This window comes from Schistocerca cancellata, chromosome 2, assembly GCF_023864275.1.
Source record: "Schistocerca cancellata isolate TAMUIC-IGC-003103 chromosome 2, iqSchCanc2.1, whole genome shotgun sequence".
NCBI lineage: Eukaryota > Metazoa > Arthropoda > Insecta > Orthoptera > Acrididae > Schistocerca > Schistocerca cancellata.
The window spans coordinates 617,940,808-617,962,528 of record NC_064627.1 but is presented as its reverse complement, the minus strand read 5'-3'; the positions used below and the strand labels follow the sequence as shown (position 1 = coordinate 617,962,528).

Genomic DNA, 21,721 nt, shown 5'->3' with positions numbered 1-21,721 from the left:
AACGAGAAATTTCCCGCTGCTTCTGCCTTTCCTCTGCCCTACTTCGGTGTTTACGACGAGCCTTAGCTCCTCTCAGAAGGGAACCGGCTTTATAGTACAACAGCCACACAATAAGGATGCGAGGTTACTCCGAGGGCCGTAACTTGTAGGAATGCGATTTATTACTCTGAAAGGCACGTGTGTATGGCGATCCCGTCTGTCTCTCTGAAAGCTGGAAACGACGTCGCAATTTCACAGTGAATTTCATAACCTGTCGCAAGCTATACTGGAAAGCCTGATGAACCTTACAGGAGCCATTGTGAATCGTGTATGGCCATGTGAGGCCATCACATTCCTTGTTGTCGTTCCGTACGCTAACCCTTGGGGAAGACAACATACGGAAATTGCTACCCAAACCCGGCTTTTCGATAGGCTTATGTTCTAAAATTACTGGAAAACCTATTAGTCATTCCTTTAACAGAGCACACTGCTTCTTAGGAACGTCGTAGATTTTGCAGAACTAGAACCAGCCGGTCAGTGTGGCCCTCAGCCGTTGGCTTACGTCAAGGCAATGAATTGGTGTGTATGTGCAGATCGGCTGTATGGAATTAGCACAATAAGATGGAGCGATGTGCAGATGTTATAGAAAGGCAGAGAGGAGCTATCGTGTTTGGTGGACTTGTGCATGACTACTTCGTGAATGAAGTTGCCTGCACCAATGTTATTGTACCAACTTGGACTGCCTGGATCCATGTAACGTGGCGTAAAAACAGTTTTCGTAAAAAGATACTGACCCACAAGGACCAGAGACGTTTTTTTTACATCTTGTCGCTGTAAATCGGTTTCAAACAGACAGAAATCGCTGCTGTCAGTGAATGCAGATTCATTTCAACCACTTCCTGGGTGTCGGGGCACACAGTTTCAAACACCGGCTCCATGGCCATTGTTCGGTCTTCACAGCTGAGCTATTTGCCCTCTATCAGGCTGTTCTTTACATCCGCCGCCACCGACATTCTGCTTATGTCATCTGCTCTGATTCCCTGAGCGCCATCCAGAGCCTCAGTGATCCGTATCCGGTTCACCCTTTCAACCACCGGATCCAACGCTCTCTTCAGTAGCTGGCGGACGACGGTTCTCCGGTTACCTTTATGTGGGTTCCTGGCCATGTCGGTATCCCTGGGAACGAAGCTGCAGATGCCGCGGCCAAGGCTGCGGTCCTCCAGCTTCGGACTGCTTCTTGTTGTGTGCCTTCATCTGATTTTAGCAGGGTCATTTGTCAGCGCATTTTATCGCTGTGGCATGCCGATTAGTCTACACTTACTGAAAACAAGCTTCGGTCCTTGGAACCTCTCCCCACGGCTTGGACGACCTCTTCACGCCCTTCTCGGCGGGAGGAGGTCGTTTTGGCCCGGTTACGGATTGGACACTGCCGGTTCAGCCACCGCCATCTGCTGTCGGCTGCGCCGGCGCCGTTCTGCCCATGTGCGCAATTGCTGACGGTACGCAACATTTTAACGTCCTGTCCGAATTTTAATAGACTGCGCATTGACCTTGGCCTGCCATGTACTCTGGATGAAATTTTAGCGGATGACCCAGGAGCAGCGGCTCGCTTTCTTCGTTTTATTCACTTGACAAACCTGTCTAAGGACATTTGATTATGCTGTTTTCTTTTTATCCCTTGCCTGTTAATGTACCTTTTATAGTGTTGTCCTTTTTAGTTGCTGTTTTAACATTGTGCCTCGCAGTGCATTCATTATTTAGTCTGGGCGCTAATGAGGACTGTAGTTGTGCGCCCTAAAACAAAACAAAACAAAAACTTCCTAGGTAAACACGGCGAAGGGAACTACGTGCGATGCATATTTGGGGCCCAGTACCTCGCACAAGGCGATTGCTCGGTACATAAGGATATGCGTCTCCAGTGGGCCAAACAACATGGATAATCGACTGTAGACTGAAGTCATGTAGTGTGATCAGACGACCTGTAGGTCTGCCTGTCTTCAAAAGGTGCTAGGTGTCGAGTGCACTAAGGTCTCCATGAAGCTGGTGTCAAGGCGCTCTTTCTGACAGCGCACTCGTGGAGTCTCGATGACGCACGGACGACCGGCAACTCTGATCGAGCGGATTTTCGTATTGCCTCTGCCGAGAGGACGTCTTGTGACGTACAGTAAACATCGAAGATACCTTGGCTTGGAGGCGTGAATATACACCGCTTCAAAATTGTTGAAGAACAGAGATATTGCTGCACAGGAATAATCACGGGTAATGATGGACGACGGAATCACAGCATATAAGTAAGAGAGCTGGAGTGGTATATTGATAACGAAAAATAGTACAGATTTCAGCTCAAGGGAATCAGGATAACAGAAAAAAATAACATTCATGCTTATCACAGGTCAATATCGGACTCTCAGTAAGAGATATGACTTCCTCGGGCGCTAATGTACATTTGGCACCTGTTATTTACGCTGGGTACCAAAGCGTTGAGGAGTCCTTGGAGGATATTGTCACATTTCCCTCTCACAGCTGTTTTCAGTTCTTGCACGGTTCGGGGCGGGGAGGGGGAGGGGGTGTTCGTTGAGAAACACGTCCGCAAGAGGATTCCAGGCATGCTCTGTTGGGTTTTGGTCAGACAAGCACGCAAGCCATTCCATACGTTCGATATCTTTGGTTCAAATGGCTCTGAGCACTATGGGACTTAACTTCTGAGGTCATCAGTCCCCTAGAACTTAGAACTACTTAAACCTAGCTAACCTAAGGACATCACACACATCCATGCCCGAAGCAGGATTCGAACCTGCGACCGTAGCGGTCGTGCGGTTGCAGACTGAAACACCTAGAGCCGCTCGGCCACTCCGATATCTTTACTTTCTAGTGTCCGACACATTAGCTGTCTGTGTAGCCGGGCACTGTCGTCCATAAACAGAAAGTTGGGATCTACCCCACACATAAACAGACGGACATGATCCACAATAATCTTCTTGCAATACCACTGTGCTGCAACAGCACCGCACGAGGAGATATGCAGCGGTGTTCGGCAACTGTGCATAATTCCGGCCCACGCCTTATCGCCTAGACCTTACTGATGACACCCATGAACATTCTGCAGTATGTAACGCGTTAACTCGGCAAAATCTCTTGCCACAGTGAAGCTGTATTCGTCAGAAAACATCACTCTGAACCACTTTTGCTGACTATATTCAGCATCCTCCGTACACCGACTAACTTTTTGTCGACAATGGCGTGGTTGAAACGGGAAGCATTTAGCAGGCTTCCGAGCGTACAGACTAGTCTAACTTAACCGTCGCGAAATGCTTCTGGCAGAAACACGTGTACCGCTGGCGATTGTAAGATCTGCAGCGATCTGCCTAGGAGTGAGATGTCTGTAACAGGGTTTGGTATCGGCCCTCATCCGGTGTGGTGGTCTGTCTGAGACCACCGGCATGCATTCCCATAGCATTTCTACCTTCAGCGCCCTTTTTTAATAGAAAGCTCACGATTTTGGAAAACCCATTACAGTGACGGTAGTAGTGACACTCTGAGCGGCTGCGACTCGTCCAACTGCTCGTCCACGTTCGTAAGCACTTAAATGATGTCTTACAGACAAAGCGTTCGTGCACCGACTTCGCTGCAGTTAAGAAGTGCTGTGGCCGAGCGGTTCTAGGCGGTTCAGTCTGGAACCGCGCTGCTGCTACGGTCGCAGGTTCGAGTCCTGCCTCGGGCATGGATGTGTGTGATGTCCTTAGGTTAGTCAGGTTTAAGTAGTTCTACGTCTAGAGGATTGATGACCTAAGATGTTAAGTCCCATAGTGCTTGGAGCCATTTCTGAAGTTAACACGTCCCGCCCTGTACGTCTGCTTTTACTATCACTGGTCAGGAGTTTCGAAGCAATTGTCGGCGGTTCCGTAGCAACTGGCAGTTGTTCCTTAGCAAGTGTCAGATCCACCATAGAAATTGTCAAGTAGTGTACTGCAATTTGCAATCTGGTTCTGACTCAGCGGTCAAACAACCCACACAGAGCGCCTAGAGCCGCTGCCGGCGAGGGCGTCGGACCGGTGTCACGCAAGAGCGCGCATACGAGCGCGAGTGCAGGTGATGGATCAGGCGCCACTCTTCAGGCCCGCACCTGCGGCACAGCTTCCGTGGGAAGCGGCGTCGGCCGGCGAGACGCGTGACGCCCAGTTCCGGAGGCGCCGCCGCGGACCACCAGCGGCGTGGAGTCACCTGCCCGCTACACGCCGCTCTCACGCCGCCAGCGCCATCTAGCTGCCGCCAGCCACCGGCACCTGCATCCTCTCTACTCGCGCTTACGCTTGACACCAGTCACGCGTGACATTTCACTCCCCACTAACACCACCTCCCCCCAATCACAAACACGCAAAAAGCGCGTCAAAGCCATTCACTCGACTCTGTATTCGGTCATGCATGCCAGTGACGATGACGCACTTCAACGTATGTCAGTCACATAGATTTCGACTCGTTGCTCGTACGTCACGAGGAAGGCAATAATGTTAGCGATTAAGGTCGCGTCGACGTCACAGGCCAGTCAGAAACTGACCACTAGCTGAAACAGCAGGGCAGGACGAGGACGATGAAATAAACTGTTAGCGACATTATTGGAGGAACCGTACATTCGCTTCAAGTGCCTTAAACGGTAACATATCACAATAGCTGTATTCGAATTCACGCTCCGCGTCTCCCGGAGACGAGTCCAGTGACTTACGAACCCTGCCACATTGACAACTTCCGTTGGCAGGTCCAGGACGTGATCGTTGGTTTCAGAACACCGCTTAACAGTACAGAATAGTACTCTGTCAGACGTATGCGACTGAGGTCGAAGGGTGGCTTCGTGCACAATAATAACAGAACCTCCTAATAAACCCCTTTAATAACGGAATAACAACAGCGTCAGCTACAGTCGCATCTCGAAATTCAATAGGCACATATGTTCGCGATGCCTGCGATAAGGCAACAGCAAAAATTTATTCTTGTATATTATAGTTTGCTCATATAGATCCCATTCTTGAACCTACTCAACACCGCAATTACTTCTTGATGCCCGCCTTCGATAGCTGAATGGTCAGCACGACAGAATGTAAATTCGATTTGTTCTAATCATCATCATTGCATCCCTATCGACGCGCAAGGCACCGAAGTGGCGTCAAATCGAAAGACTTGCTCCCGGCGAATGGTCTACGCTACGGGAGGCCCTAGTCACAAGACATCCATTCATTCACTTCTCGATGTTTCCTTGCTCTTTCGTTTGATACCCCAAACAAAAATGGGCAAATTAAAAGTCTGTAATCCCTGCCTAAGTACATTACGCGCGCGATCTTCAAAGAAATCCATAGAACATGTACCAACTATCGGAAAAAGTCTACTGAATTTCAACAAAATTTACTCATACGAAAGACCAGGTATTACAAAGAAAATATTGCTGGGGAAAACAAGCGAAATACGAGTTGATTTCGAAAATAAAGTAACACATTATTATGGCAGCCCAAGTAACTTTGACTGAATGCTGCCTGGCACTTGAAAGTGAGACGGATACGTAACATTATTTTTCAACATCGTCTCTAAGTATAAGGAAGCTACGGTCGAATCATTGTATTGTATTGTATAGAACTGGCAACCGAGAAACGACAGAGAAGCTGCATCCACGCCGTAGCCCGCAGTGGTACACAACCCCACAACAGGCTACAGCAGTCCATTCACCCCAACACCGCCCCACATCGAACCCGGGGTTATTGTGCGGTTCGACCACCAGTAGACGACCCCCCCTCAGGAACGTCTCACACCAGACGAGCGTAACCCTAATGTTTGCGTGGTACAGTAATTATGGTGTACGCGTACGTGGAGAAAGTGATAACGCAGCAATCGCCAACATAGCGTAACTGAGACGGAATACGGGGAACCAGCCGCATTCGCCGAGACCGATGGAAAACCGCCTAAAAACCATCCACAGACTGGCCGGCACACCGGACCTCGACACTCATCCGCCAGGTGAGTTCCTGCCGGGGACCTGCACGCCTTCCCGCCCGGAAAGCAATGCGTTAGACCGCACGGCTAACCGGGAGGGCAAGGAAATCGTAACAATATATAATACATTTCAATAGCATGTGATTAGCAAAATATAAGCAGGACTTGTCCTGATTGTTTTCAAACATCAAACTGTAAGATGTTTATTTTCGTAATTTTCTAGTAACTTCCCGTTAATCCTTAATTAAGATGTTTTAAATTCGTAACAGTTACGAAAAATCCGTAATATTTGGCATTTCTGTATTCAGTGACTATGCGGCTAGTCAACTGGTCTTCGATAACTGGAAGCACGGTCTTTAATGGCAAACAGATTTCAAGGTTCAAAGTTTCAGTGAGCGTCTATGACACCGCTAGACTTAGGACGAAAGTTGCTTGTTGAACTCGCTGATACGTAGGATGGTTGTCGGCGCTACTGTCTCTTCCAGGATACCAGCGCTGTGCTGTGGTGTTGCGCTGCTGGTAACCTGGTGAGAGACGCGCCAGCCGGTCGCGGCTCCAGTAGGAAAGCGTGGGCGCTCCACTCACCGGTCTCGCGGTCGCTGCGGTCGTCGGAGGTGGTGGACTCGCCGTGGTGCGCGCCCGGCGGCTGGCCCTGCGCGTGGGCGTGCGCCGGCTGCTGGGACGCGTGAGCCTCCAGCTGCAGCGGCTCGCGCGGGCCCAGCACCAGCTCCTCGTACGCGCCCACCTCTTGCGTCGTCTCGTAGAAGATCTGTAAATCACGCACAACTGCCCTCAGCAACATCTGCTCTCGTCTCACTGAGAAACTCTCCCAAATACAGGGTCATCTTGTTCTAAATTCTGACATGGGACAAACTGCTTGCACTGCTTGACGAAAGAATGAAGCTAGATTGGGACTACAATTATAGTTAACTGAAACTGAAACGATGACATGGATAACGTTGTGGGAAAAGCAAACCAAAGACTGCGATTTACTGGCAGAAAATTTAGAGAGTGCAATAGGTCTACTAAAGAAACTGCTTATGCTACGCTTGTCCGCCCTCTTCTGGAGTATTACTGTGCGGTTTGGGATCCGCATCAGAGGCGACTGACGAAGGACGTCGAAAAATTTCAAAGAAGGGCAGCCCGTTCTGTGTTACAGCGAAGTAGAAGAGACAGAGGGTGCCACGGATATGATACACGATATGAGCGGGGAATCAGTAGAATTAAGAACTAAACTATACTAAACTTCGTCCGAATAGGCCTTGGTAGGCCCAACAGTACCGACCGGCCGCCGCGTCATCCTCAGTCCACAAGCGTCACTGGAAGCGAATGTGTAAGAACACGTGGTCAGCACACCGCTCTCCCGGCCGTGTGTCAGTTTACGAGACCGGAGCCGCTACTTTTCAGTCAAGTAGCTCCTCAGTTTGCCTCACAAGGGCTGACTGCACCCCGCTAGCCAACAGCGCTCGGGAGACCGGATGGTCACCTATCCAAGTGCTACCCCAGCCCGACAGCGCTTAACTTCGGTGATCTGACGGGAGGCAAGGCCGTTCGCCATTAAAATTAAGGCACTTTTTTAATTGACTTTCGAAACGCCCCCGTATAGGCATCTCAGTACTGTAATGTCAGTTATGACGATACTAACTTAAGAATAACAAAGCACCCACTTCCCGCGCGGAGAAAACCTCCGATCCGGCCGGGAATCGAACTCAATCCGTCGCGCTGACGAAGCAGCTACCGAGGCGGACGACAACCGATTTTGGTTGCAGCAGGATTTTCTCATGAAATTTCAATCACCAGCTTTCTCCTTAGAGTGTGAAAATATTTTCTTAGTGCCCACCTACTTGGGGAGAAACGATCATAGTAATAAAATAAGAGAAGTCAGAGCTCGAACGGGAAGATTTAAGTATTCATTTCTTCCGCGTGCCGTCAGAGAATGAAATGATAGAAAACTGGCTTCAACGTGCGTCGATGAATCTCTGATAGGTACTTAATTGTGTACTGCAGAGTAATGAACAGATTTAGAAAAAACCAACCCACTTCTCTCCATGCGCTTCTGTATCGACTGCTGAACACTCTCTCTTATACGAGTAATAATTATTTGGCAACTCAGAGTCGGCACATTGCCTAAGAAAACGTTATCGATAACGTGCACTCCGTAACCATAACTGAAGCCTAGGAGAACATTGTTATGGTACTGAGAACTAACGGAGGATGCAGTGAAATGTTGGCAAATTAATTCAAGCGACTCTGACGGGATTATATTAGGAACTGAGATAGTTAAACGAGTAGACATTTTTTGTCAGCAGAATTACAGTGCTGTCACAAAAGACCTCGTTCTCAACAAAATAACTGTTGATGGCAGAAGTAGTAAGGATATAAAATGCACACAGACAACAACAACGTGTGCGTTTATGAAAAAGAGAAAATCTCTTACATCGAATATAAATTCAAATGTTACAAAGTTTTTTCTGGAATTATATGTTTGGAATGTAGCCTTTCCTCAAACTGCATCGTGGAAGATCAGCCAGTACTGAAACGAAAACAATAGCAGCTTCTCAAATGTGGCGTAACAGAAAAATGTTCAGGATTACACGCGTACGTGGAGTAAGTAAATAAGAGGTATTGCGTCTTATTGCGGAAAAAAGAAATTTATGGTAAAAATTGACTAAAAGAAGGGAACATTTGCCAGGACACATCCGGAAGCATCCATGCTTTGTCACTAGTAATGAAACGAAGGGGGAGGGTTCAAAAACTGTCTAGAGAGAGTACAGTGAGCTGGTTTAAATGGATGTAGGATGAAGTACTTATACAGGCTGATATTTCCACAGTGTAAAATGTCCAGCGACCCATCGATGAGAGGATACGAAACAAAAAAGTTCTGATGAACGTATGTCCAGAAAACTATGATTTCCATTCTAGAGACCATTTATTCAGTCATACATTGTTACAGAGACTGCAGTCTAAGACGCGCTGTACGATGCAGCCACAGTTACAGTATGTGTTGAAAACAGTTTCCATGTGCCTCAACGCATGGGTGTAGGCACAGTAGCATGTTCTGTCTCTCAAGTTCACATCGGCCAGGCTGCGTCCAAACAGTGTCAAAAGCAGCATGAATACGCTGCTCCAGTGTCTCGACATCTGCAATGGGCTCTGCACACAAGATACTCTGGAGATGACCCCGTAACCAGAAATTACATGGGTTAAGATCAAGTGAACGAGCAACCCATGCAACTGGACCACCTCATCCGATCCATCGACCAGGGATACACGACTGAAATGCATCAGGACGTTAACGACGAAGAGAGTTGGAGCACCATCATGTAACAGCCACATAAGGCTTTGAATCATCAATGGCACAACTTCCAGCAGGGGAGGAAAACTCACCCGCAAGAAACTCCGATAGTTACAGCCTGTAAGCGATGTGGAACGAACACTGGTCCCAAAATACGGTCGCCAATTATCTCGGCCCACACACTCCGTCTGCATCGATGCCGATGATTCGCTGTCACCATACCATGCGGGTTCTGCATACTGTCACACTTATGACTGTTATGAAAGTTGAAGATGCCACTCCGCTAAAGGTGGCCTTATCTGTGAATAAGATGGATGACACAAATCCCGGAATCGTGGTTGTCTGGTAAAGAAACCAGTGACAAAACTGCTCCCGATGTGGATGGTAAGCCTTGCACAGGCTGTAAGTGATGGTAGTAGCAGTTGTTACAGACAATGTTCCACGCAGTTGTCTGGCTTACCATGTACTGGCAGGCCAACTGCCTGGTACGGACACGGCGGTCGCCTTCCACAGTGTTAATCAATTTTTCCTTCCAGTTTGGTGTCCTAACATTTCGGATACGTCCTTCATGATTTCCTGCTTCCTGAAACGACTCTGCCTCAGACGAAACACTGTTGCAAACATTTAATGCTCTGGTTGTTATCACCAGTTGCCATTTGGTTTTCCGTTCGTCAACACCATGTCGGCAAGCTCTCGATTCGAATACGGAACCACTGAGTACAACGCAGTATCACCTCCACTACAATGTGAGCCAGCAAGAGAAGTGAATCGGACACAACATTACCAATGACTATGGCAGGAGAGGGCCCTAGGGCATGACGTATGGGGAACAGTACCAACCTCCAGGAAGAAACCATGCATATTGTAACTGTGGCTGCAATGTACAACGCGTATTTGGGCGCAGTCCCTGTAGCAAAGTATGATTAAATAAACTGTCTCTAGCATGGAAACCATTCATATCCGGACATAAGTTCATTAGACCTTTTTTGTTCCGTAGCCACTCATCGATCAATCCCTGGAGTTTGTACACCATGGAAAAAATCACTCTGTATAGAGATGGAAAGACTTATGCACGACACAGTAGCGTGGCGAGCTGCATCAAATCAGTCTTGTGTCTGAAGAACAACAACGGCAACATAAACAGCAGCAGCAGCAGCAGCATCACGGAAGGAAGGAGGATTAGAATTTAACGTCCGATAGACGACTACATCAGTATAAACAGATAGTACTGTAGAGAAGGTCTAGATCTTCAGGTTTCACGATTCTCCAAGAATTGTTCCGAAACACTTTCAACAAATCACCCGGATTCATTTAGGGAAATCTACATCTTGATGCCCAGTAATGCTACAAATAATTATTCCCTTACTTGCAATTTCACAGCCATACACCCTGGAAATAGTATTCTATTACTTAGAAATTCATTTAATTATTTACCCTTAGCGAGCTGATTCTGTTTTTACGCACTAACTTCGACAATTGAGTGAGTCAGTTCTCCACGTGCTACGACGATTAACCTTAATGTGTGTTCACTAGCTGTACTCCAGCGAGAATATGAACCTTTACTGGTGTAGTGTACTTATTTATAGCTGAGTTCGACTGCTAGTACCAATTATGACCTCTGGTACGGTTCTGTGTCCCCCTATCCATAGCAATATTCCACAAGGTACTAATTTCCTCGCTGTTCTGATGAATGAAATGACCGTCGATATCTTGAGAAACTTCATTTCACTCCAGCATCTTATTTCGTAACTACGCAGTCGCAGACACGATTCTGGTGTTGCTGCATCTCGTTTCAATGATATGTTCCAGGTGACGATCGGCGATAACCGATTCGCTCGGTTATTTAAGTCGAATGTGTCGCTGATAAGCGCTGCATTTCGACTCGACTGTTCTGTTGGTGTCATGCACATACTGCATCCCATATCGGCACGAATTTCTGTTTCATCTCCATCTGCTCTGCAGTTACGAGCTCCTGAAGAAAACAATATGGACACTCTCTGAATTATAGAGCGTAAAATATAATTGTCAACTCGACTACAGCTTCAGAAAGTGAAAACTTCAAAGATTACTATTTTCGGTCTCATGAATAACAACAAAAAATTTGGATATTTGTGTTAAGTTACTATGGGAGCAAACTACTGAGGTCATCGGTCCCTAGGATTACACACCGCTTAATCTAATTTAAACTAACTTACGCTAAGGACAACACACACACCCATGCCAGAGGGGGGACTCGAACCTCCGAGGGGAGGAGCCACGCGAACTGTGGCAAGGCGCCTAGACCCCGCGGTGAAATAACAACAAACAAATATAATACTTTACATATTACTTTAGTACTTAAGTTCCGCAGGGAAGTTTGCATATTATTCTATCTGCTCACATTCTTACCTTGTTCAGTGATTTCATTTTGAACCTCGCTGCGAGGGCTTCCATAAGAATAGGAAAGGGGTGGGGGAAGGGGGGGTTGGGTGTTTAGAGAAGGACAGACACTTCAGTCAGTATGAGCCGCGCTACCATTTGAAGTGTCCAGTCTACGTAGTATTGAAAGGTCATGTTAAAAGCTACGGCTCCAATTACAACGCGTTGATATAGGTTACTCAACGATTTCCTCGCTCGCTGCTCGTTACAAACGGAGTAACATAGCACGTATAATTATCGCGCATTTCCTGTTCTTTACAACAGTAGTGCATTACAACTGCCCATTATAGGTAGCTAATTCCCACAACCCTGGCATATTTAGAAACTGAAAATAGTCCGAAATAAAAAGACAAAACTCACATAAAAACGTCACACTTCCAGGTTCTCCGAAAGTAAACGTAATTTATTGGCTTCAATTAGTCCTTGCCAAGTCCGTCTCTTCCATAAAAACTCACACCCTGATACCGACCTGTTCGTACAAATCACGTACTTACAGCTTTCGTACGCAAACCAAAAACTGCTAAGCACTCCACACTTGCGCACAAGAAACGTGCTTGTAGATTCTTCCAGTTTCCTGTAATGGGAAAACATCTCGCGATCGCTAACACTCTGAACTCAAAAAGCTCGCGACTCCAACACCGAGGAAAGCTGCCGATAGACTCCTCTACTGTCCGAACTACTCACAACTCCCGGATATGTTTAAGTGTTCCAGCCTTCAGCCTTTATAGTTAGTACTGCTGCGTTTACGCTACTGTCATAAAGACGGTTGGAGATACTTTCACCTTCATTTCAAGATCAAAACATCGTACCGACATGGACCATTTAACTACTCCTAATGTTGACTTTACGGTTGCCGCTTGTTTTACAACATGTAACAGACATTATAAACATTGAAACACTCTCAAACTGACAATAACGACTGCTCGAGTTACGACTACAGCGACTATTAGCAGACCAACATTAGCGATATGATGCCAATTTACATCCGTATTTTTTACACCCAGATCTACCATATGAAGACAGGATTCGACAGACAGGTAGTCGTGAACTAATGAAGAAACTATGTATCATAATGTTATTGGACACAGCGCCCATTAAGCTGAAACACTATTTTTCATAAGACAGTATTTTATTTCTGCACAATCCTGCGGTCCTTAAGTTTAGCTGCAATCTGAAATCAGAGTAGTGCTCTTGGCGCATAGCAGGGAAGAAACTGAGTTGACAAAGGCAGAAAAACGGTTGCCATTCTATTCTGTCCCTCGAATCAGCGGCATCGGAGGCGGATAAATGATAGCCTCGAGGGAGAAGGGGATCCAAGGATCAGTGATTGTGTTCCGAGTAACGCTGCGCCTCAGAGGGGCTTGACTTGTCTGCGGTACACACTGCTCTGTATGTCTGAGCTCGCCGCTGGTTACTCCACCTGAGGCGTAACAGGTATTTATGTGCTTCCATGAAAATCAACGGAAACTTAGATTTTAAAGTTCTACTGACGACGCGGTACTAAAAATTTGGAAACAAATTAAGACGAACGTGCATTCTGTGCAGGAAGATACAAGTCCAGTTTGGTTGAAGAATGGCTTGCTTCTGGCACATTAGTATTCTCTTTGCTTCATTCACTCTACAACAAATAACAGTCCTTTGTCCGAAGGTGCCGCCTTGCGGAACTATTTACGGCTAAATTTTGCCTGTAAATGACCAGCAGCTCTCCAGTGTCATCTTGAGAAACACGAAAACTGGCCAGAAAGTGCGCTAGCAGTGAAATTCTAGTAAAATATGCACCAGCGTTGAAAGCCTTTCCGTGTATTTCAGTCCCATCACCTCCTCCCAAGGAGCTGAACAAAAATTCCAGTCCCTGTTTCGGAACATCACATCCTGCTGTGGCACACGCCGTTTCGATTCAGGCAATCTTTAACATATAATATTGTAGTAAAATCAATACCAAGATTTTAAACAGAACTGAATAATTTCTCCGCCGATTACCTAAAATTTTAAAATTAAAAAGATAACCATTTCACGTACACTTTATCCCTTTCGCCTTGGAAAAGATAGTATGTATTTTACAGTGCAAATACAGATCTTGCATGGATAATAATCAGATATCTTGTGGTCACGTTTGATTCAGCACGGGATTTAGCGGCTAGCATCTGTCACTGGCGTGTTACTCCTGGACAGATGATCTGCCTTAGAAATGAAGCTCAGAGCCCATGCATCCATCACCCCTTCATAACAACTGTTATGAAGGATGAGATACGGTTTACAAGGCTATCGTAGACCACCGATCTGTTATAAAAAAGTTTTAACGCTGGGTAGTCATTGATAGTTAAAACGTGCAGTTAGTCTGATAACTTTTTTCCGTGTATGAGTTCTGTCGTAATGCAGTCGGCAATCAACTGAAGTCCAATACCTCTAATACCATCTGCGCAAACCTTCTAAACCAGTGGCTCAGAATTATGTGACCATCTTTGTGCACTTTGGTTAGAGCGAAGTCTGCGCTATCCAAACCTTCCGCCATTAGTGGACAACAACCCTGTCGCTTCGTGTCCGGAAATGTTCTATCACGCCTGTGATATTGTCACTGCTATGGAGGTGTATTGCTGGTTCTCTGGGAAGCACCGATGCGATAGATTCATCGAATAACTGGAAAGATTTCTATCTTCGCCAAGTGTGAATGTTGTGATTGTAGTCTAACAATTCAGTTAGGTGGGTACCGTAAGTACGTGCTTAATGCTGTGACGTATTGACGAGAATTAAGTAAAAGGGTTAAACCAAGCAATGGGACAGAGTGTATTCTTTTACAATACGATCAAAGATACAGTGGACAGAACTGCATGAATGACAGCGAAAAGATTTCGAAATTAGTCAGTAACATTGACGTATGGGCTAGACTCCTGGAAATGAACGTCACCAACTCTCCCCGCCAGCCAAATATTGTAAATTAATAAACTTTTTCAGAACCAGGAAATAGGGAATTGGGATTCTGGTAAATCATCGATGCAATTTCCACTTCGTTATGTTTACATTTCCTATTTTAAATGATGAATTTATAAAATGGCGTAAAATATAACAAACAAACCAATATCACATTTATTGATTAATAAATGTCTCAAAAATTAACATTACGTATGCCACAAATTTTTGACTACAGACTAAAATTTACATTTTTGAGATAAAGTTCCCCTTCAGACTACTGCGTTGTCGACAGAGACCGTAACACGCTTTCGAGAAGAGTCTTTCAAGAGCTTTGGTTGTGGCTACACAGCTCAAATATTTAGCTGCATTTTTTTAAGCTTTCGTGGCTCTGGGTAGGTAGTGGCTATGATGTGATTCCATAGGTCCAAAGGACCTTGTTTCGCAGATAGAATGTTCTCTTTCAGATGATGAGCTGCAGTGACAGGCCCGTTTCTGTTTCAGCTTGAAAATTAATCTTTACTTGTGCTATTTTATAATGTTCACCACATAAATCAAATTTGGTTTCCTTGCCTGCGTGCTGCCCACAGAACTTTACAACACCTAAGCTGGAACTACCTTAGTTCGTTCAAAAATGTTATTCTATCTCCTCACTTCCCCGTTTCCATGGTATCGTTAATTGACGTCTTCAGGAAGAGATTCTTGTACTCGATAAGGAAACTATAGGCGATGTTGACAAGTAGCCTGTTTCTTTTTGCCATCTTTGAAATTCGATACTTTGTCTTCAACTTATATGTTTGCAGAGATGTCTAAACACAAACACCGATATTTTGTAAATATCAATGATCATCGAACACCCCTACTAGAAAGGAACTTTACTGCTTTCGTACCACGGGCCGGCCACCACATTAGCGCACGTTTGCAGACCAAACAATGGACAACTGTAAACGCTTATTCGTAAGTACTTGCGCGATTTAATAAGAAAACTACACGGAAAACAGACATATCAATAGCACGAAATACACTCCTGGAAATGGAAAAAAGAACACATTGACACCGGTGTGTCAGACCCACCATACTTGCTCCGGACACTGCGAGAGGGCTGTACAAGCAATGATCACACGCACGGCACAGCGGACACACCAGGAACCGCGGTGTTGGCCGTCGAATGGCGCTAGCTGCGCAGCATTTGTGCACCGCCGCCGTCAGTGTCAGCCAGTTTGCCGTGGCATACGGAGCTCCATCGCAGTCTTTAACACTGGTAGCATGCCGCGACAGCGTGGACGTGAACCGTATGTGCAGTTGACGGACTTTGAGCGAGGGCGTATAGTGGGCATGCGGGAGGCCGGGTGGACGTACCGCCGAATTGCTCAACACGTGGGGCGTGAGGTCTCCACAGTACATCGATGTTGTCGCCAGTGGTCGGCGGAAGGTGCACGTGCCCGTCGACCTGGGACCGGACCGCAGCGACGCACGGATGCACGCCAAGACCGTAGGATCCTACGCAGTGCCGTAGGGGACCGCACCGCCACTTCCCAGCAAATTAGGGACACTGTTGCTCCTGGGGTATCGGCGAGGACCATTCGCAACCGTCTCCATGAAGCTGGGCTACGGTCCCGCACACCGTTAGGCCGTCTTCCGCTCACGCCCCAACATCGTGCAGCCCGCCTCCAGTAGTGTCGCGACAGGCGTGAATGGAGGGACGAATGGAGACGTGTCGTCTTCAGCGATGAGAGTCGCTTCTGCCTTGGTGCCAATGATGGTCGTATGCGTGTTTGGCGCCGTGCAGGTGAGCGCCACAATCAGGACTGCATACGACCGAGGCACACAGGGCCAACACCCGGCATCATGGTGTGGGGAGCGATCTCCTACACTGGCCGTACACCACTGGTGATCGTCGAGGGGACACTGAATAGTGCACGGTACATCCAAACCGTCATCGAACCCATCGTTCTACCATTCCTAGACCGGCAAGGGAACTTGCTGTTCCAACAGGACAATGCACGTCCGCATGTATCCCGTGCCACCCAACGTGCTCTAGGAGGTGTAAGTCAACTACCCTGGCCAGCAAGATCTCCGGATCTGTCCCCCATTGAGCATGTTTGGGACTGGATGAAGCGTCGTCTCACGCGGTCTGCACGTCCAGCACGAACGCCGGTCCAACTGAGGCGCCAGGTGGAAATGGTATGGCAAGCCGTTCCACAGGACTACATCCAGAATCTCTACGATCGTCTCCATGGGAGAATAGCAGCCTGCATTGCTGCGAAAGGTGGATATACACCGTACTAGTGCCGACATTGTGCATGCTCTGTTGCCTGTGTCTATGTGCCTGTGGTTCTGTCAGTGTGATCATGTGATGTATCTGACCCCAGGAATGTGTCAATAAAGTTTCGCCTTCCTGGGACAATGAATTCACGGTGTTCTTATTTCAATTTCCAGGAGTGTACATTAGTGCAGTAACAGTCACTGCTAACGATTTATAGCAGTATTTAATCGTGAAATTTATTCGTTAATTGAGAATGCGGTACCACGACAGGTATACAATTTACTGGAAACAAATGAAAATTTGTGCCGGACGGTGAATCTAACGCGGATTTCCCGCTTAACGTGAGCGATCGAATAGTTTTCTCATTTTCCCTGTGGACAAGCATGCATGTCCGAGGAACATGACATTGAACTGTCTCTGTTTCGGAATGATTATTTTGGAAGCGCTATGGAAAGCAGAGACTAGGACGTGGAAGTTTGGATCTGGTGGAGGGTGCTGGGATAGCCGAAGCAGTTAAGGCGACAGCTAGCGTAATGCGGGAAATCTGGGTTCGTGTCTCAGTCCTGCACAAATTTTTGTTTCCAGTGAATTGTGTAGCTGCGGTGGCAACGTACGTATTCATAATTTGCAAAGACATTTCATGACATATATCAGTCGATAGAGCAACACATTACAGTCCGCTCCGATAGCTCAGCGACGGAATGCCGCGCAAAGGGGCCCGGTTCGATTCCCGGCTGGGTCGGGGATTTTTCCCCGCTCAGGGACTGCGTGTTGTGTTGTCCTCGTCCTCGTCATCGTGTTGTGTTGTCTTCATCATCGTCTCAACCACCGAGGTGGCGACAGGAAGGGCATCCGGCCACACCGTAAATTAACCTTGCCAAATCCACCCATAACCATACCGACCCTGCGACAGTGCAGAACGAAGGCACAAGGAAAGAGAGAGAGAGAGAGAGAGAGCATCACATTACGGGTGCTCAGTATGGACACCGTCTGTGACGCAGCAAATGCCAATATATTCGTGCAGCTCATTGAAGTCGCTGATGCTACTACTGTTGATGGTGCCTATAGGGCGTCATGGACTGTGCGGCTGGTACGAGTCCTCCCTCGGGCATGGGCGTGTGTGTATGTCCTTAGGATAATTTAGGTTAAGTAGTGTGTAAGCTTAGGGACTGATGACCCTAGCAGTTAAGTCCCATAAGATTTCACACACATTTGAACTTTTTTTTTTTTGCCTGTAGGCCGCAACGACCGAAGCCCACTTTGGCATTCTGTTCACTGGGTTGCCTATCTGCAGGCGCGAACTAATTCTAGGCAACAATACGGTGCAGCTGACTCGACTGACACTACCATCCCTAGTGATATCCTCTGCAACTACGCTTAATATGAATGGAGAGATGCTGTATCATCTGATGTGGGTGTTTTACTGTATCTCTTCTAGTTTTCTCATAGTCTCCCTCTGACCCTGGAGGCACTGTATTATAATGGTGTCATCTCGCTTGAAAGTGAAGATATCATTCACTGTGCAGTTACATCGCCAGCGGCTAGGTCGAGGCGACCCTTCGTGCGAGAGCTTGATTCATCCGACTGCAATAAGCTCGTAATAACGGGCGTCGGAGGAGGGGGTTTGGGGGTGGGGGAGAGAGAGCGAGGCGTTGTGTGCTTGGAAGCCATTCCGGCCGATATCAGAGCTTCAGCGGGCAGCAATTATAAAACGTGGCGTGTAATACGCGAGACGACCGCCGGAGGGGACGCGGGCGAGATTTCGAGAATCTGGCGCCGGCATCTGGAGCCGCTTCCGGCCGCGTCGCGTGACCGGCCCGGGCCCCGCCGCGCCTCATACGTGTCACATACGCACAGCACACACTTGTTACTGGGAGGGGGCTGGCGGCCGAGGGCCAGGCGGCGGCCGACGCTCACGCGACGAGCGTCACCCGCCCTTCGGCCGGCGCGACGAGGGCGATAAGCGGCCGCCTCCTTACTTATCTGCGCCGCTGGGCTTTTACGCGTCCTCCAGGAAAGGCAAACGAAGATGGCGCCGATACTAGCTCCCGCCGCTGCACTGCGGTTCTCGTCGTCGCTACTGCTCTACCGTGCAACGCCGCTGCCTCGAGAGGTGGTGCGAGGCGCGATAAAGCCGTCAAATAAACTGCCTCTACATGTCTGAAGAAATATACAGTGTGTTACTGTAAATGAATACTTGCATTGCTGTACTGCAAAGTGAGGAACTTGTATAGCAAATGTGAGTGGAAAGGCTGGCCGGTGTGGCCGTGCGGTTCTAGGCGCTTCAGTCTGGAACCGCGTGACCGCTACGGTCGCAGGTTCGAATCCTGCCTCGAGCATGGATGTGTGTGATGTCCTTAGGTTAGTAAGGTTTAAGTAGTTCTACGTTCTAGGTGACTGATGACCACAGATGTTAAGTCCCATAGTGCTCACAGCCATTTGAACCATTTGTGTGAGTGGAAATACCAGTTCCGTGTTAAGCAATTCTAAAAAAATGTGTGTCAAATCTTATGGGACTAACTGCTAAGGTCATCAGTCCCTAAGCTTACACACTACTTAACCTAAATTATCCTAAGGACAAACACACACGCCCATGCCCGATGGAGGACTCGAACCTCCGCCGGGAAGCAGTTCTCACTTCTTTCGCAAAGTTTATCCGGTCGTTTGGAGTCCACAGTCTTTACGATTTGTCTAATTAATTTTTGTGCGGTCCCAACTTTTCTTTGGCATAACGGACCGACAACTCAATTTATTTACACCTGTGAGCCAAAACATTACGACCACCTGTTTAATAGCATGTTGTCCCTCTTTTCAAACACAGTACAACAGAGATTCTACCAGGCATGGATTCTACAAGTCCTATACATGATTCCAGAAGTATGTGACACCAGATGTTTCGCACAGGTCAAGTATTTCCCGAAAATTACAGGATGGTGGTATAAGGGAACGCAGCTGGCGCCCGATATGTGTTCCGGTGCTTACAGATCAGGTACATTTGCTGGTCAAGACGTCAATGTGAGTTCACTATAATGCCCGTTAAACAATTGTGCCACGAAACTTCCTGGCAGATTAAAATTGTATGCCGGACCGAGACACGAACTCGGGACCTTTGCCTTTCGCGGGCAAGTGCTCTACCAACTGAGCTACCCAAGCACGACTGACGCCCCGGCCCCACAGATTTACTTCTGCCATTGCCTCGTCTCCTACCTTCCAAACTCTACAGAAGCACTCCTGCGAAGCTTGCAGAACTAGCACTCCTGAAAGAAAGGATACTGCGGAGACATGGCTTAGCCACAGCCTGGGGGAATGTTTCCAGAATGAGATTTTCACTCTGCAGCGGAGTGTGCGCTGATATGAAACTTCCTGACAGATTAAAACTGTGTGCCGGACCGAGACTCGAACTCGGCACATTACTCTCTAATCTTCCTTACAACTTACTTTACCAAAGAAAACCTCGTGATCACTACTTAAACTTCCTGGACATAGCCGATACAGAATTTCCAATAGGAACATTCAAGGTTCCTCATACGGACACCTCTCTGAGATATAATGTACAAAGACTTCTTTTCAAAACAAGTGCTGTTATTTTGAGAAAAAAAGATTTACAGCAAGAATAACAAGTAAAAGAACTTCTATTTTTCAATGGCTTCGTTAGCCACAGTACCCGTGACTATAGATATACAGTACATGTGCTCGTAGCGAAAACGGCAGCAACTTTTCCACAGTTTATTCCGAATCATACAAAACATATTACAGATTATAGCTGTTCCACGAACACCCAGACATTTCTTCTACATTTCTAGTTTCATAGCAGCTCTCCGATGCCCACAGTTCACGAGCTCGGTGCAAGCCTCTGCGCTTCAGCTGTCGGACCGTGCACAAGGGAGCTGCATTACTCTACGTAGCGTACAGCTCGGATGCTTGTTTCTCTTTCTGTTACTTATTGTTCGGGCGCCTATCGATACTTGAGTTCCCTCTTAAGCGTTATTCGAGCTCTCTCGACAGTACGAAGCACATTTATACTTGTGTTTCCTCTCCGCGACGCAGAGCCGCACGTGGACAAGAGGATATGCACTCGCGGGCCGCACGCGACTATTGAAAAACGTGCAATCGGGCTCTCTGCACAGCAGCGTATGTGTGGGCGCCAAACTCGTGGCGGGGGGGGGGGGGGGGGGGGAGAGAAGGAGAGCGAGGGGAGGTGTGGCGTCCCGCCGTCCCCAGACTCTACGTCCGCAGGTCGCGTCGCGTCATGCCGTGACTGACGGACGTAACGCGTCCGCGGCTTATGCGGCACCGCCAATAAATGCTATCAGGAGCAGCCTTCAAGCCACCACCTTCATAAATATTGCAATGTCGTACCCATTACGGCGCGCGACGTGCATTATGCAGAGACGCCTTGTGGCTACGTGGCCTAACTTATTTTCCCTTCTAATTAATTAGCCTCTCAAGGTCGCCAAGGCATTAACTAAATTACGTCACGCCACTTTTTGCATCAGCGGAGAGGTATTTGCAAGTACGTCTGGGGAACAGCATATAATTTAGTTTTTCCGCTTATTCTGTCATATAGCTGTTTTTAAAACACCGTACGTTACTGCAAAGAGGAGGGCGAAATTATGTACAGCAGCACATTCGGCATGACACTTGCTGAGACGGGAGGCACTTAGAGGGTGACACGGCACGAAACAAACACAGTCCCAATGACAATCAAAAGGTCTTCACAACAAGAGTCACTGACCGCCTTTCATCGCTCCCTGTACAAGTGAGCATAGACGTCTTTCTTATTTGCCCTCGGAGCCTTTAGCGGTGGAATGCTTCAATAAAATCTTCTCGGTTTACAAGCCACGTCATTTCGAATGAAACACTCGAGCTTTCGATAGTTG

The 21,721-nt window shown here is 47.5% G+C and overlaps 1 protein-coding gene across 1 annotated transcript in view; it reads right to left on the bottom strand.

Annotated features, from left to right (window-relative positions):
- Positions 1-21,721, bottom strand: part of LOC126157128 (transcription factor hamlet-like) — a 232,187-nt gene that overhangs the window by 84,591 nt on the left and 125,875 nt on the right. The window contains exon 7 of the mRNA XM_049916354.1: positions 6,541-6,724. Coding sequence (XP_049772311.1) covers positions 6,541-6,724 — 184 coding nt within the window. The remainder of the gene's footprint in view (positions 1-6,540; positions 6,725-21,721) is intronic.